At 43.4% G+C, this 16,419-nt stretch overlaps 1 protein-coding gene across 1 annotated transcript in view; it reads right to left on the reverse strand.

Annotated features, from left to right (window-relative positions):
* Nucleotides 1-16,132, reverse strand: part of USP31 (ubiquitin specific peptidase 31) — a 120,403-nt gene extending 104,271 nt beyond the window's left edge. The window contains exon 1 of the mRNA XM_089682765.1: nt 15,520-16,132. Within this exon, the coding sequence (XP_089538891.1) occupies nt 15,520-16,002 (483 nt within the window). The 5' untranslated portion in view covers nt 16,003-16,132. The remainder of the gene's footprint in view (nt 1-15,519) is intronic.
* Nucleotides 16,133-16,419: the final 287 nt, after the last annotated feature.

Consider the following 16,419-nt stretch of genomic DNA (forward strand, 5'->3'; position numbering starts at 1 on the left):
AGGACATCAAGTTCCAACAGATAAACTTTGAAGGCGGCCAAATCTGAAAGGATTTTTTCCACTGTCATTATGTGGTTTATTTACTAAAGCCGGAGAGAGCAAAATCAGACTCATTTCTGCATAGAAACCAATCAGCTTCCAGGTTTTATTGCTAAAGCTTAAATGAACAAGCTGAGGTTAGAAGCCGATTGGTTTCAATGCAGAAGCGCTTTTGATTTTGCACTCTCCACCTTTAGTAAATAAACCCCATTGTGTTTATAGGTAGGAATGAGCAATTACTGGGTAAAGTTCTGCTTGCAATTGGGTCGGAGAACCCAGCAGAAAATCTACAAACCCCGAACATATTGAAGAACCTGAATGAAGTCTGTGAGCAACAAATCTTGCATATTTTCTGGCCTTTTTTCAAGGTTAAATTTTTTTTTTTAAAGATTCAGTTTGGAGAGGGTCTTTTAATGTGGCTAAAAGGCGGGAACATTGAAAATAACAAACATGCTTGGGGGATGCCTTAAAGGTGCACATTGGAGGGTAGCACAATCTAGTCCTTTAAGGGCTCATTTACACTACTGGCCCTCTTTGAAATACAAGTCCAGAGGTGGGCAACAAAACTGGTCAAATGTCTGAGGGATACATCATGTGAGAAGAGTCTGCAGAAACTTAATATGTAGAAACTTAAGAATGGAAAAGAGGCAACAGGATTGAAACCTTTAAAAAGAGGAGGTTGTGATCACTTTTCAGATGACATTAGGGCAGTAGAAACCAGTCATTTGGGTGACAATACTGCCGATTCCTGAATGTTTTTTTGGTAGCCGAATGGAGATTTTTTTAATGGAAAAACCATTCCACAATAGTGAGCCAATTCCTTGGTACTGCCTGCCGAACAAGACCTGCTGTATAAATTGAAAAACAGGTGATGTCCTTCATCAAATGTGGTCTTGACCCTACTTTGACAATGACATCACCCAGGATCCCCAGCTGGTTTGTCACATATAGAAGATGGCTGGAGATCTATCAATTTGTGATAGGTTTATCAACAGGTGATGTCGTGATTGACAAAGAACTGCATCTCTGGATGGCATAATTAATGTTGGATTCACATTGGGGGGAATTTTTTTTTCTTTTCTTCAAAGTGTTACTAAGCCCAGGACCCTGAATTCACTACATCTGGTCTCCCACAGTACACACAACATGGAAATGCAATTATTTTAGTAAATATAAAACTGCTGAATACCTTTTCTCATCAGCAGTATATAGCAGTCTTGTGACTTCTATCAGTGTCCAGCTAAAACACTGGATAAACGTGTAGGGTTGAGTTTTCATTCTCCTCTGACCCTCTGCCTGGACAGTGCTGATCGGCCTTGTGCTGCTCACATGCACCCTCCCAAAGGAAAAAACAAACACCACACGCTCTAGCAATACCATACTGTGCATGAGCAGAGCACCTCCTAGGGCTCTGTACTATCAGGAGATGAATTGGGGACAGTAGAAACGGAGGATCAGAGAAGACAGGCTCAAACAGCCTTTTTACACAACAGAGAGGATTAACCACTTAGGTTCCATAGTGAGTGTAACAAACATGCTTTACTGCATATAAAGACTGATATTCCTTTTGTGGGTTTAGTAACACTTTAAATAAAAAGGACACTGTGTAAGTGTTTTTTTTTGTATGTCTAATAAGGAATACTATGTACCTCATACTCATTTCTTTAAGGAGATCCAGTTTTCTAGGGGCTTCCAGACGACAAAAAGTAAAACCCAAGCAAACTCCCACATACCTTTTGGGGGACAGTATGAGAGGATGAGGATTTTTGCAACCAACATGGTGACAATCTACCTTGCATGACCCTACCTTTCCCCACCATGCAGGCTGCATGCCTGGATAAGGGTTTTGTTTTGTTCGAGGGGGAAAAGGTAATGTCCATTAAGAGAAATAAAACACACACAAACACCAATCTGTAGTTTTAACAATCCATTATTACAAATCACACACCAGTCAATGCATCAAACGCTTACAGACTAAAAGCTAAAAGAAACCATTTGCTTAGAAAAAGGAGGCATAAACTCTATGGTAGACATTTGCAAAAAAAGAAAAAAAAGAATATGGCTAGTCTACACCTATTATACAGCGGGTAAAATATATATTGAACACCTCATCATTTTTCTAGGTAAATATATTTCTAAGAGGTGCTACTGACAGGGAATTTTCACCACGTCGGCAATAACCCATGCAATCTATACAAAGAAACCAAAACAAATAAGTTCAAAAATTAAGTTCAATGCTTATTTTTTTCCTGCTGTACATATACTTCATGGAAAAACTTTTGGAATCAAAGACAAAAAGCTCCAACCAACCTCTGTTTCATATACAACTGGATATTTTCTTAACCTCCCTAGCGGTATGATTAGGTTAGTATTTCTGTGCTCAAAGCGGTACTTTTTTTGCATGGAAATATGTCGTTTTTTTACTGTAGGTCTGTAATTTTTTTTAGGAGTAACTCACTGAAATCTGTCCGAACAAGAGTCTATTAAACATCCCGGGTATGATAAAAATTTGAAACACAAAATCATAAAATTATAATTTAATCATAAAAAAATATATAATTCAATAATATAATCAAACCAAAAACACTGAAATTTACAATATAGCGCCAAGTTCGCACATCACTTAGTAGCAAAATCATTTTCAGTGTCTGATGACAAATTTTCCCACGAATCATTATCACTCAACGTTTCTCAGTTTCCAGGCAGAAAGAACAGTAAAAATGCAGGCAGGGCGCAGGACAAAGCACTCGGGACAAAATGTATGTGAAATGGTTTAATACAGTAATGTTTTGCTATGTGATTTTAGTGTATTGAGTGAATGTCACTTTTTCACATTTTTAAAGATGGATGCCGGCATCGGCTGGAGGACATTGCTAGGGACACTGCAGGGGGGACATCACGGGAGCGAAGGACAAGGCAAGTGCAGAAGAGATCCCGGAGCAGCGCTGCAGGGTATTCCCGAGTGTAGCTCGGGGTTACCGCTTGTGGTGCTGAAACTTTACCCCGAGCTACACTCGGGAATACCTCCAGGGAAGGCTAAGATAAATGGGATACCTCTGTACAACACCTCCATCAACCTCTCCTCCGGTTTTAAAATAGATTAATGGTGGATGAAAGTAATGAAAGCTACAAAACAATGAAAATATTTATAAAAGCCTCCAATGTTGCATTTTAACCAAATATCCATCAGCTGCAAACAAACAAAAAGAAACTACAACGAAATAAAGTATTTAATGGGGGAGATTTACTAAAACTGGGAGCACACAGAATCTGGTGCAGCTGTACATTGTAACCAATCGGCTTCCAACTTCAGCTTGCTCAATTAAGCTTTGACATTAAAACCTGGAAGCCAATTGGTTACTATGCACAGCTCAAACAGCGGCAAAACAGCGAAGGCATTCAGGCAGCTGCGCTGCCACCCGATTGCTTTCACACAGCCCACTATGGTGCCAGCCTCCGCCCCCACCTGTGCAAACTTCCCCCACCATGTCTCTGGTTCAGCATGCACTGGCAGCTAGAGGGGAGAGCAGACATGTCCTGACGTTATGACGTCACTTCCGGGTCCCTGGTCACAGATTTCACGACCATCGAGGCTGGGAAAGAATGTAATGCACTGTGATGTACATTGCATTACATTCAGGGGAGACATGCAGGGTCTTTTAGACACTGCATGTCTCGAAGAGAACCTGTCAACAAAAATCAACACATACCTATGTGATAAAAAAAAAAAAAAAAAAAAGTTTCATTAGTAAAAAATAAAGTTACACCCAAGAACATAACATCCCCTCAAAAAAAAAAAAAAATTGAGACCCCCCCCCCCCACTTATATGCACGTACAAACGTAAAAGTAAGTGCTGGGGTGCCTATGCATGAAAACGTTTATTGTGATACGCATGTTACATATTGCCGCACACGCCAGAATGAGAGCAATAATTCTAGCATGAGACCTCCTCCGTAACACTATACTGATGACCTATAAAGGCTTTAAAAAGATTACCTATAGAAAATACAGGGTAATGAAGTTTGTTGCCATTTCTCGATCGCACACAAATTTAAGCTATAACATGTTGGATATCTATTTACTCGGGACAACCTCATCTTTTATATTTTACAAAAAAATTGTGTAATTTGTTGCTTTTTTTGTGCCCTAAAATTAGCTTAAGTGTATCTAACAGAAGTTCTGCATTTCCTAGACGTTTGTGGTAACATGGTGCAACATGAAATATTGGAACTATGACTATTTTATTCTGTAAGGTCTCTGCTTTCAGAAAATATATCATGTTTGGGGGTTTTGTGCAATCTTCAAGCCGGAAATAATTTTTTTGTAAGCGTTTAAAAAAAAAAAAAAAAAAAAAACAGCTCTGGCAGCAAAAGGGATAGAGGATAAGCCCGACAAACCCCTTTCCTGAGGAGCATCCAATCGGTCCTCATTACACTGCAAGGTCTCTCCCCTCCCTGCTAGACCCCAAGTGCAGTGCTGGAGACATACAGGGAAGTTGGAGGAAATATACAACGCAATGCTAAAGAAATTAAATGTTTATGTCGCCAGACACTCTTAAAAGCAACTCAAATACAGTTTTGATTAAAATCTTTTTTTTTTTTTATCTGGACAAGTAGATTGTCACGCGGGACAAGTAGACTGGAACCCAGATTTAGTCCCTAGACAAGTAGTTTTTTCAAAAATTTCTATACCCCTGACAGCTGCACCAACTTTAATAAATCTCTCCCTATATATCTTTATATTTCCAAAGAATTTAGCCTCATTGGTCACGAAAGGAAAAAAAGCCCTACAAAATCCACCAATCAGAACCATACATTTCCAGATACAGTAGAAAAGCTACTAATTTAGTATAATTGTATGTAAAGCCAATTTTTTTTATTTTTTGATCTAGTGAGGAAGGGGTGGACTCTCAGAGAAAGCAGTATGGGTAAATCATCCATTGGGGACACCTGTACCAGTGACAAAATGTATAAAATGGGAATTCCCGTTTACTTTAGGGAAATTTCCTCTCGTTTCCTGTTGGAACTGGAGGAGAGGAAGTGAAAGGAGATCTCCCCAGCCAGACATGTACCTCAAAAAATGAAACCAGCACATGAGGTTTTTTCTCATTTTATATACACTAATGAACTGCTGCTTTTATTTTTTTTTATCATTCTGTGTTACATTCTTTATTAAAAAGAAATAAATCAATGGCTATAGAAACATAGCTTGGTAAAATTGATTAGCAAGTGCACACAAGCAGCTTTACCAGGGACTGATGTACAAAGAACACAATGAGCTATATTGTTCTGCATTCTCTTTATTCCACTTTCCAAAGATGTTGGCGAGTTTTCTATAGGTGATCATCAAAGCTTTGACCCTTCCAGTGTTGCTGCATCTCTCTAAATAGAAGGATGACAATGAACACGAGAGAAAGACAAAACCAGCTATTCCTAAGTTATCAGCCTGTTCTACAAAGATTCCTCCAAGCAGTCGCACAAACCTTCCCCCTGACTTGCACTATATCCCCAATATTCAGAAAGCAATGCAGATAAAAAGGAGGATGAGCCTAGCGCCAAGTACAAAAATTTACAAAGAATCACACTAATATCTTTCTTGTATTTTAGGTATCAGCTCTAACCAAGCAGTTTTTTTTTTGGAGATTTTTGTGAACACTGAAGAGTTGAACCACCCACCAGCTTCTATCTCCCATGGAGGAGATTCGTGATCTTCCTCAAGTTAAGCAAGCATGAAGCACAGGCTCTCCATTTTTCTCCTCCTAGCAATAGGGATCTCAGCTGTAACATGAAGGAGAAGACTCCCTGGGGTTCCAGCTTACATCATTGCCTGCAACACACTATATACAGTATTATGCATGACATGGTAATTGAACTAATGGAGCTGGACAGCTCGCCTAGACACCATGAAGATCCAAATATGCTGGAGAGTGTAGCCAATGGTCAATAATTAAAGCAGTGCTTTCTAGAACCCCCGCTAAGGCTTCATGCACACTGGGTATTTAGCCCCGATGGACGAGACTCCAGTGGTGGTTATGGCAGGCAGTCTTCACAGTCCATCTCTGACACCAGCGGCCAGTAAAACTCTACGAGAGGCCGAAAGTCACCGCGTCTGGATGATGCTACTTTTCTTTAGGCTGCATTCAGTTCAGCATAGCAAAAAGTTGAGCATTTCTGGCATATTTTCAGTGTTTTTGAGCTTTGGCATTTTTTTTTTATTAGCCAGTAGAGAAAAAATGTCATCTGTTGCATCATTTGTTGCTTTTTTTTTGGCTTTTCCATCAGCTTTATTTCTTTTTTTATTATTCATTTTTTCTTTGTTAGGGTAAGAGCTTAGCATTAAGGTTAGGTTAGAATTAGGGGTAAGGGTTCAGATTTTGTCTTTTTATTTATTCTTTACTTTTTTTTGCTAGGTTAAGGTGTTAATACTAAAATACACAAATAAAAATCATAAATACAATGAATACTATGTAATAATTAACCCTTAATCTTAACCCTCTAACCCGAAAAAAAAAAAATAAAATATTAAACACCCTAACACAATAAATTAATTTATTTTGTTTGGGTTTACTATTAATAAATAATTTAATTTTTTAGGATTAGGGGGTTAATTATTATATAACAACTTATTTTATTTTTTTTTTTTGAGTATTTATTTTATATTTATTCATACATTGCTTTTTACATTTTTCCATTTGAGCAGAAAATCGCACAAAACCATGCAAAAAAAAAAAAAAACCCGTAAATTGGGCATTTCCATTCATTTCTATGAGAACAAAAACATCTGCCCAATTCGAGCTACAAAAAAAAAAGCTCCAGAACTTGTTTGAGCTTCAGGCGACTTGGAGTGGAGATGTGAACCATCTCCATTGAGCATAAATGATTTTTGCTCCACATCAGTTTTGGAGCTTCGAGCTACAAAACGCTCAAGTGTGAATGGGGCCTTAGGGCAACATATGTCCTGGAATGAATGCAGACTGCTTGCATTTCAGGCATTTGCCCCTAGGCATATTCTATTCAAACAGTAGTAGTACTTTGTGTATCATTCAGCTGCAATTTTCAGAATATGCTATTTTATGGTGTGAAACACTCAAAAACACAAATAGAAGATCTAAAGGTTCTGAGCTGAACACAGGGAGCAATTAAGTAGCAGATTTCTGCTAATGATCTCACTTGGATAAAACCAGAAATCCCAGATCCTGCATACACTAGGTATGATTAAAACACAAAGTGCATAGCAAAGTTCAACAAAAACTGCAACCGTGGAATCTACAAAATCCAAAATTTGCTCTGATCAACTGGCCCAAACCAAATTCCCACAAATGCAAATGAACACAATGTCTCCAAACGTACACATTCTATTAGCAGCTAATGTTCATTGTGTTCAATCTAGAGCAATACCTTTCAGAAAACCACGTAAGATTTCTGCTTGCCAGACTGAAATCGGAGTGGTCCAAGCTGTAGGAAGGACCTAGACAGCCACTTTTCACATGCCAAACTGGGGCAGCACAGTGGCTAAATGGTTCGCACTTCCGCCTGGCAGTACTAGGGCCGCTGGTTCGAATCCCAACCCCGGCACCACCTGCCTTGAGTTTGCTTGTTCTCCCTGTGACTGCGCGGGTTTCCTCAGGGTACCCCGGTTTCCTCCAACACTCCAAATACATGCTGGCAGGTTAATTGGCTCCTGTCTAAATTGGCCCTAGTATGTATATGTGAGTTAGGGACTTTAGATTGTGCGCCCCTTGAGGGTTAGGGACTGATGTGAATGTACAATATATGTATGTAAAGCGCTGCGTAAATTGACGTCGCTATATAAGTACCTGAAATAAATAAATTCAAAGAAGAACAAAGGGAACTGAACAGAGGATAATGAACTAAATGGGGATTTGTTCAGCTCCCTTGAAAGGAAACCTGTGAGAACCATGGAGACCTCCTTACAGAGTTGTGTTAAGGTAGCCTATTTTTTTGAACGGGCAGATCTGCATTTTTCTGACGCAGTTCCCCACAATGCACAGCAGGAACCAGAGAGAACCCCCAAATAAAGAAAGTGGGACTTTAAAGGCAATTATAACCTTTAGCTGGGATAAATGTACAATATACTTTATTACAAATCATTAAGGTCATACACATCACCACAAAAATCAGTTAAACAGAAAAAGTATACTTTATCACAAAATGAAGACTTGGTGTCGTATGGTGTTCTCTTTCTTCCAAGAGAATACCTGGAGAGGCCAAATTTCTTCCATGGGATGCCGACGCATTTCAGAACATTGTAATTTCTTTAAACAGGAGTAGAATACAGAGGATTGATTATACAATATATCACAACAAGATTTTAGACCACAATAAATATATACAGTGGATATAAAAAGTCTACACACCCCTGTTAAAATGTCAGGTTTCTGCAAAGTAAAAAAAAGAGAAAGATAAATCATGTCAGAATGTTCCACCTTTAATGTGACCTATAAACTGTACAACTTAATTGAAAAAAAAATTAAATCTTTTGGGGGTGGGGGGAGTAAACTAAATACGTGGTTGCACAAGTGTGCACACCCTCCTATAACTGGGGATGTAGCTGTGTTCAGAATTAAGCAATCACATTCAAAATCATGTTAAATAGCAGTCAGTACACACCTGCCATCATTTAAAGTGCCTCTGATTAACCCCAAATAAAAGTTCAGCTGTTCTAGTAGGTCTTTCCTGGCATTTTCTTAGTCACATCCTACAGCAAAAGCCATGGTCCGCAGAAAGCTTCTAAAGCATCAGAGGGATCTCATTGTTAAAAGGTATCAGTCAGGAGAAAAAAAAAAAGGTACAAAAGAATTTCCAAGGTTTTAGATATACCATGGAACACAGTGAAGACAGTCATCATCAAGTGGAGAAAATATGGCGCAACAGTGACATTACCAAGAACTGGACGTCCCTCCAAAATTGATGAAGAGATGAGAAGAAAACCAGTCTGGGTGGCTGCCAAGAGGCCTACAGCAACATTAAAGGAGCTGCAGGAATATCTGGCAAGTACTGGCTGTGTGGTACATGTGAACAATCTCCTGTATTCTTCATATGTCTGGGCAATGGGGTGGAGTGGCAAGACGGAAGTCTTTTCTTACAAAGAAAAACATCCAAGCCCGGCTACATTTTGCAAAAACACATCTGAAGTCTCCCAAAAGCATGTGGGAAAATATGTTATGGTCTGATGAAATCAAGGTTGGCCATAATTCCAAGATGTTTGGCATAAAAACAACAATGCACATCACCAAAAGAACACCATACCCACAGTGAAGCATGGTGGTGGCAGCATCATGCTTTGGGGCTGTTTTTCTTAAGCTGGAACTGGGGCCTTAGTCAAGGTAGAGGGAATTATGAACAGTTCCAAATATCAGTCAATATTGGCACAAAACCTTCAAACGTCTGCTAGAAAGCTGAACATGAAGAGGAACTTCATCTTTCAGCATGCCAACGACCCAAAGCATACATTCAAATCAACAAAGTAATGGCTTCACCAGAAGATTAAAGTTTTGGAATGGCCCAGCCAGAGCCCAGAACTGAATCCGATCGAAAATCTGTGGGGTGATCTGAACAGAGTTGTGCACAGGAGATGCCCTCGCAATCTGATAGATTTGGAGTGTTTTTGCAAGGAAGAGTGGGCAAATATTGCCAAGTCAAGATGTGTCATGCTGACAGACTCATACCCAAAAAGACTGAGTACTGGAATAAAATCAAAAGGTGTTAGTTTAAGGGTGTGCACACTTATGCAACCATATTATTTTAGCTTTTTATTTTTTACTTCCCTCCACCTAAAAGAGGTGTTTGTTGTTCAACTGAGTTGTACAGTTTATAGGTTACATTAAAAAGGTGGAAAAAGTTCTGAAATGATTTATCTTTGTCTAATTGTTTTACATCACTGAAACCTGACATTTTAACAGGGGTGTGTAGACTTTTTATATCCACTGTACATAGAACAAATATGGTGCTCAATCGTAGGCATACTAACCAATACTAATACACCAAATACAGCCATATATAATAAAAAGCAGTCTGCCATCATCCGTTAACACCACAGGTAAAACACTGGGCAGGAAACCCCCAGAGGGCCAAAAGGGTTCCCACACTGAAATCACCACGACACAACTTCAGCCAAGCCAATGCCTCTTCTGTATTAAAGTGTTCTCCCCTCCCTGTTTGCAATATATTTTTTTTTTCACAAGCAACACAAGTTGAACACGCACAGCTCAGTGTACAATTTCCTCATCGGTTGAGATGTGGCACATCATCAGGGGGGGCAACTGCAAAATCCACCATTCTTCCACATCCACTAATGTCTATGATGTGCATATGATAGTTCTTGAACAGAAGCAAAAACAACTGCGTGCCCTTGTCACCTTGAGGACCCAACCAAGAGGGTCCTCAGTGAGCACAGCCGCAGGTATAGTTGTGTTGGAATTTTACACGGACAGTTAATGCTTCCTGGTATTTCAGTAACAGTAACATGCTCCAAACACAGCAGTCACTAACAAGTTCAGGCAATCATGGTACACAAATATCAAAATGATGTCAGACAGATGGGGACACAAGTTATATACTCAAGGATCCGACCTGTCCTGACACCTTGATCAGGATTATGCCAAACAACTGATCACTAAGCAACTTTTTTTTTTTTTTTTTTTTAGGAAACAAGAGGACTGGTACAGATCCTCCTGACTGATCGGCATTACTTTTCCAGGAAAAGAATAAATGTGCATGCTCAGCTAGTCCATACACACAGGTTTATGGCACGATCAACTATCACACCTTAGATCTACGGCGGAATTTATCTCATGTCTACAGTGAGATTTGAAAGCATTCTTTCAAAACGAAAAATCAAAAAAAGGCATGCAGTTACAAAAAGCAATAAAGAAGCCATGTAGCTGGACAGCTCCCCATCTCAGCTAGAGATGACCTGACTGTGCTGGGGCCAGTCCACAATGACCACAGCAAGTAGCCAGCTGCTTTGTGGCCCCCTCCTTTCTCGAGAATCCCCAGTTAGGTATAATCAGAGATGACATTTTACCGTGACAGCTATTGCTTTCTTAAAAGGCTGGTGGTGTCAGCATCAATAAGAAACATAGCAATTACTGGCCAGCTGAGACAACAATAGAGACACAAGATGACTTCAGCCCACTCTTGTCAACCAGCAGCAGACTATTCACCAAATGGCCCCTGCGCAAGACCAATTTTTTGGGCCCTTGATTAAACTACTTGCCAAGCACAAACTTATTTACTATGAAAAAATAGATAGAAGGTGCTTGTTGTGAAACCATATGGATTTTAACCACTTCCAGACCGGACACTTTTACCCCCTTCCTGACCAGGGCAATTTTCAGCTTTCAGCACTATCACACTTTGAATGACAAATGCGCGGTCATGCAACACTGTACCCAAATGAATTTTTTACCATTTTTTTTAAAAACAGATAAAGCTTTATTTTGGTGGTATTTATTCACCGCTGGGATTTTTATTTTTTTTGCTATGTAAATGAAAAAGTCCAAAGTGTTTTTTTTATAAAATTTTGCAAATAAATAATATTTCATTATAAATCTTTGCCAAAATTTATTCCGTTATCTTTTTAGTAAAAAAAAAAAAAACCCAAATTAGTTTATAACCAAAAATTATAATTTTTAAACATTTTTTTTACATTTTTATATATTTTTTTTTTTTTACATACTGTCACCCTAGCAGTACAGTGTCATGGTGACACTGTACTACTTGTGGGGGGTGATGAAGATTTTTTTTTTTTTTTTTTTTTTTTTTTACACATTGCTTTTACACCCATATAGGATGTAAAAGCAATCATTTCTCTTTCTCTCTGTGTGCATTCTTGCACTCATTGAGAAGTACTGAGTGAGCTGTGATTGGTCACAGCTTGTCACCTGGTACAAGCCTGTTCTGAATAGGCTTGTACCATTTGACCTCTGTGATCATTCACAGATTTCACACGTAGTAAGCAATGAAGTCACAAGTGACATCTTGCTTACTACTTTGCATGTGATCACTGATTGGCCAATCAGTGATCACATGATCGGGACCTCGTACAGAGTCTGGAGGACACAGCGGGTACCGGATCGCGGTGCTGCGCGCTCCCAGGGAGCGCGCACAAGCAGGGTGCGGGGAGGCCGTTTATAAACGGCCACCCAACCCTGCACTGCCACCGTCCGGCCGTTTATATACAACGGCCGGTCGGGAAGTGGTTAACAGACCAGAAGCAGTTAGGTTGTCATAAGGAGAACCTCCTGCTTCCCACAATTCTAGTTAGCAGTACCTGAGTGTTGCTGACAGAGACAAAGGCCTAACACCTGCTCATGTTACATCTGGCATGAATGGAAGTTCCCACAGGGCATGTTTATGTTTCGTATGTACATATTTATGGACCGGTTGGATTTATATCTCTTTTGTCTACAGCAAGTACCAAATGTTCTTTTAAACCAAAAAGATAACCTTGCAGGTTCTGAGGACATTCATAAAAGCCATGCAAATGGACAGCTCCCTTTTTACCTTAAATTCCAGTTGGGCCCCTGTGCAAGGACAATTTTTGGCCCCTTAATATAAATAGTGGCTACTGCATGAACATATGCGCTGAAAAGAAATAGAAAGAACAGCTTGACACCATCCAGGCATTACCAAACTAGAAGCACAGTTGGTTCATTATGAAACAAATTCCTGCTGCTTTTCACTTTCCTAGAAGTAAGTAGTACCCATGTCTAGCGGACAGGGAGGTCCAAGCATCTCTCCAACCCACATCTAGCACAAATGGGCTCCTAAGTCCCACAGGACCCTTATACTGCTACAAAAATGGAATTCTTGTTCCTGTGACTAGCTTAAGAAACAATCATGTGCTTAGTCTTTCCTGTCTAGGCGCCCTGGGAAAGAAGGGTCAGGAGAGACGTTCACACCCAAACCCTTGCACCTCTTTATGATAGCGGCAGTAAGAGGAATAAGCATGCATGCTGAGAGTCTGTGTGTGCACATTTATGGAATTTTCAGCTGTTGAACCCCTTCTGTCTACAGCGGGTACCAAGAGCTCTATTAGACAGGACAATCTTAAACACAGAGTTCCGTGGAACCCCAAAGGTTCTTAAGCTATGGCTAGTTATATAGTTCTGCTTGCATAGTTCTGGGTCCAATGCCACTTGGCAAAGCCAGCAGCCTGACCTTTTTGGCTGTAAGAGGGGCATTCTATTCATCAATGTAAGGGGGCATTCTTCCCATTGATCACCAATGCAAGATTTGTCTCACTAACCACCAATGTAAAGTGGGGGGAGGGGGGGGGTCTAAGGCTTGTTTGGATCTGAACCTACCTGAGCAAGCCCCCCAGGAACAGGTTACCTGTCCTGAGCCACGCATCTGCAGCTCGGGCATTCCCCAACCCACAGCCACACAAATACAATAGGCGTCTACAGGTGCAGTGTGGGGGGGGGGGGGGCAAAGCCTCAATGGCTTATGATTGGTTCAGTACAGTAACAGCTTTTTAGCTGGATCACTCATGTGGGTTCGGACTAGGATCTGAACACACCTGAGCTCATCCCTGACCATCAAATTAATGGGGGCATTCTTCCCACTGACTGCCAATGTTAGGGAGGGGGCATTCTTCAAACTGACTGCGAAAGTAAGGGGGGGGCATTCCTCCCAATGATTGGCAGTGTGTGTCTGATGGGGGGGGGGTGGGCATTCTTCCCAGTGAGTGCCAATGTAGGGGGGGGGGGCATTCTTCCGAGCGAGCGCCAGTGTCTGGGGAGGCCATTCTTCCCAGTGAGCGCCAACCTGGAGGGGATATCCTTCCCAGTGAGCACCAACATGGTGGGGGGGGGGGGGGGGGGGGGGAGGGGTCATTCCTCCCAATGAGCGCCAACGTGGGAAGGGGGGTATTTCTCTCAATGAGCGCCAACGTGGTGGGGGGGGCATTCCTCCACATTAGCGCCAACGTGGTGGGGGGGGCATTCCTCCACATTAGCGCCAACGTGGTGGGGGGGGCATTCCTCCACATTAGCGCCAACATAAGGGGGTGGCATTCTTTCCACATTAGCGCCAACGTAAGGGGGTGGCATTCTTTCCACCGACCGCCAGCGTGAGGGGGGGGGCATTCTTTCCACCGACCGCCAGCGTGAGGGGGGGCATTCTTTCCACCGACCGCCAGCGTGAGGGGGGGGGGCATTCTTTCCACCGACCGCCAATGCGAGGATGATGATGATGGGGGAGTATCAGAGGATGATGAAGGGTGTATTGGGTGAGGATGATGATGATGGGGGGGTATCAGAGGATGATGAAGGGTGTATTGGGTGATGATGATGATGATGGGGGGTATCAGAGGATGATGAAGGGTGTATTGGGTGAGGATGATGATGATGGGGGGTATCAGAGGATGATGAAGGGTGTATTGGGTGAGGATGATGATGATGGGGGGGTATCGGAGGATGATGAAGGGTGTATTGGGTGAGGATGATGATGGAGGAGGTGTATCGGAGAATGATGGAGGGGTGTATTGGGTGAGGAGGATGATGGACGGGTGTATCGGATGCTGGAGGGGTGTATTGGGTGAGGACGATGATGGAGGGGGGTGTATCGGAGAATGATGGAGGGGTGTATTGGGTGAGGAAGATGATGGGGGGTGTATCGGAGGAAGATGGAGGGGTGTATTGGGTGAGGATGATGATGGAGGGGGGAGGGGGGTGTATCGGATGATGATGGAGGGGTGTATTGGGTGAGGATGATGATGGAGGGGGGGGGTGTATCGGAGGATGATGGAGGGGTGTATTGGGTGAGGATGATGATGGAGGGGGGTATCGGAGGGGGATGATGATGATGGAGGGGGGTATCGGAGGGGGATGATGATGATGGAGGGGGGGTGTATCGGAGGGGGATGATGATGATGGAGGGGGGTATTGGGGGAGGATGATGATGGAGGGGGGTGTATCGGAGGATGATGGAGGGGTGTATTGGGTGAGGATGATGATGGGGGGTGTATCGGATGATGATGGAGGGGTGTATTGGGTGAGGATGATGATGGAGGGGGGGGTGTATCGAAGGATGATGGAGGGGTGTATTGGGTGAGGATGATGATGGAGGGGGGTATCGGAGGGGGATGATGATGATGGAGGGGGATGATGATGATGGAGGGGGGTATTGGGGGAGGATGATGATGGAGGGGGGTGTATCGGAGGATGATGGAGGGGTGTATTGGGTGAGGATGATGATGGAGGGGGGAGGGGGGTGTATCGGATGATGATGGAGGGGTGTATTGGGTGAGGATGATGATGGAGGGGGGGGTGTATCGGAGGATGATGGAGGGGTGTATTGGGTGAGGATGATGATGGAGGGGGGTATCGGAGGGGGATGATGATGATGGAGGGGGGTATTGGGGGAGGATGATGATGGAGGGGGGTGTATCGGAGGATGATGGAGGGGTGTATTGGGCGAGGATGATGATGGAGGGGTGGCTGGGTTTGTCACCTTGAAGTCCCGGCTGTGTTGGGGGGTGTACTCCAGGGTCCAGAGGGATCTCAGCAGCTTGGCCAGCTGTTCGGTGACCTCTCCTCGGTCGGCGGCCCCGGGGCTGGGTAGCGGGCTGCCCTCCTTGTATTGCTCCAAGCCCAGGAACTCGGCGAACAGGTCGGTGTTGCTGAGGCACTGCAGCACGGCGTTCATGAAGCAGGTGTTGCCGTGGTTCTTGAGGCCGGACAGGCCGGGGGTGCGGGGGCTGCCCGGAGCAGGGAGGGCGGGGGACGAGCTGCCATCACTGGGGGGGTCGGGCTGAGCCGCTCGGCAGGGGGAACCTTTGTCCCGGTTGGGGGGCTCGGCCTCCTGCTCGCTGCTCAGGTGGGATAAGGTGCTGAGCGTCCGCAGGAAGCGGCTGACCAATCCCCCCCGCCGCCAGAACAGCTTCTTCCCCACCTTCTTCTCCTTCCCGCCCTGCACCACCACCGCCTGCGACATGAGGGCATCCCCCGTCCTGCACACACCGGGTACAGTGCGCCCAGGAGCCGAGGCCCTCCGGCTGCAGCACGCTTCCCTTCCGGTGGAGGTGGGGGGGATACACCGTGCAGAAGTGCCCGCACCGGCGGTGGCGCCGGTCACGTGACCGAGAGACGCAAGTCCTCCGGGCCCATCTTTGTTCAGGGCAAAAGGGGAGCGTCGCCCCTCCTCGTTGCTATGGTGGCGATTTATCCCCGCCCACTTCAGGGGCAAGCTGGCGAATAGCTTGCTAGGCGTGGCTGTCACTATGCAGGGGGCGGTGATGTGCTGCCAGGAAGAGGAGGTGGGGAGGGAAGTGGCATTGGACATTGCCCCAGATGTGCCTCCAGCTGTCCGGGGACTATAGAGCAGACATAGAAATATATAATATGTAGATAA

Source organism: Staurois parvus, unplaced genomic scaffold, assembly GCF_062004578.1.
Source record: "Staurois parvus isolate SC_StPar_1 unplaced genomic scaffold, SC_StPar_1.0 ptg000018l, whole genome shotgun sequence".
NCBI lineage: Eukaryota > Metazoa > Chordata > Amphibia > Anura > Ranidae > Staurois > Staurois parvus.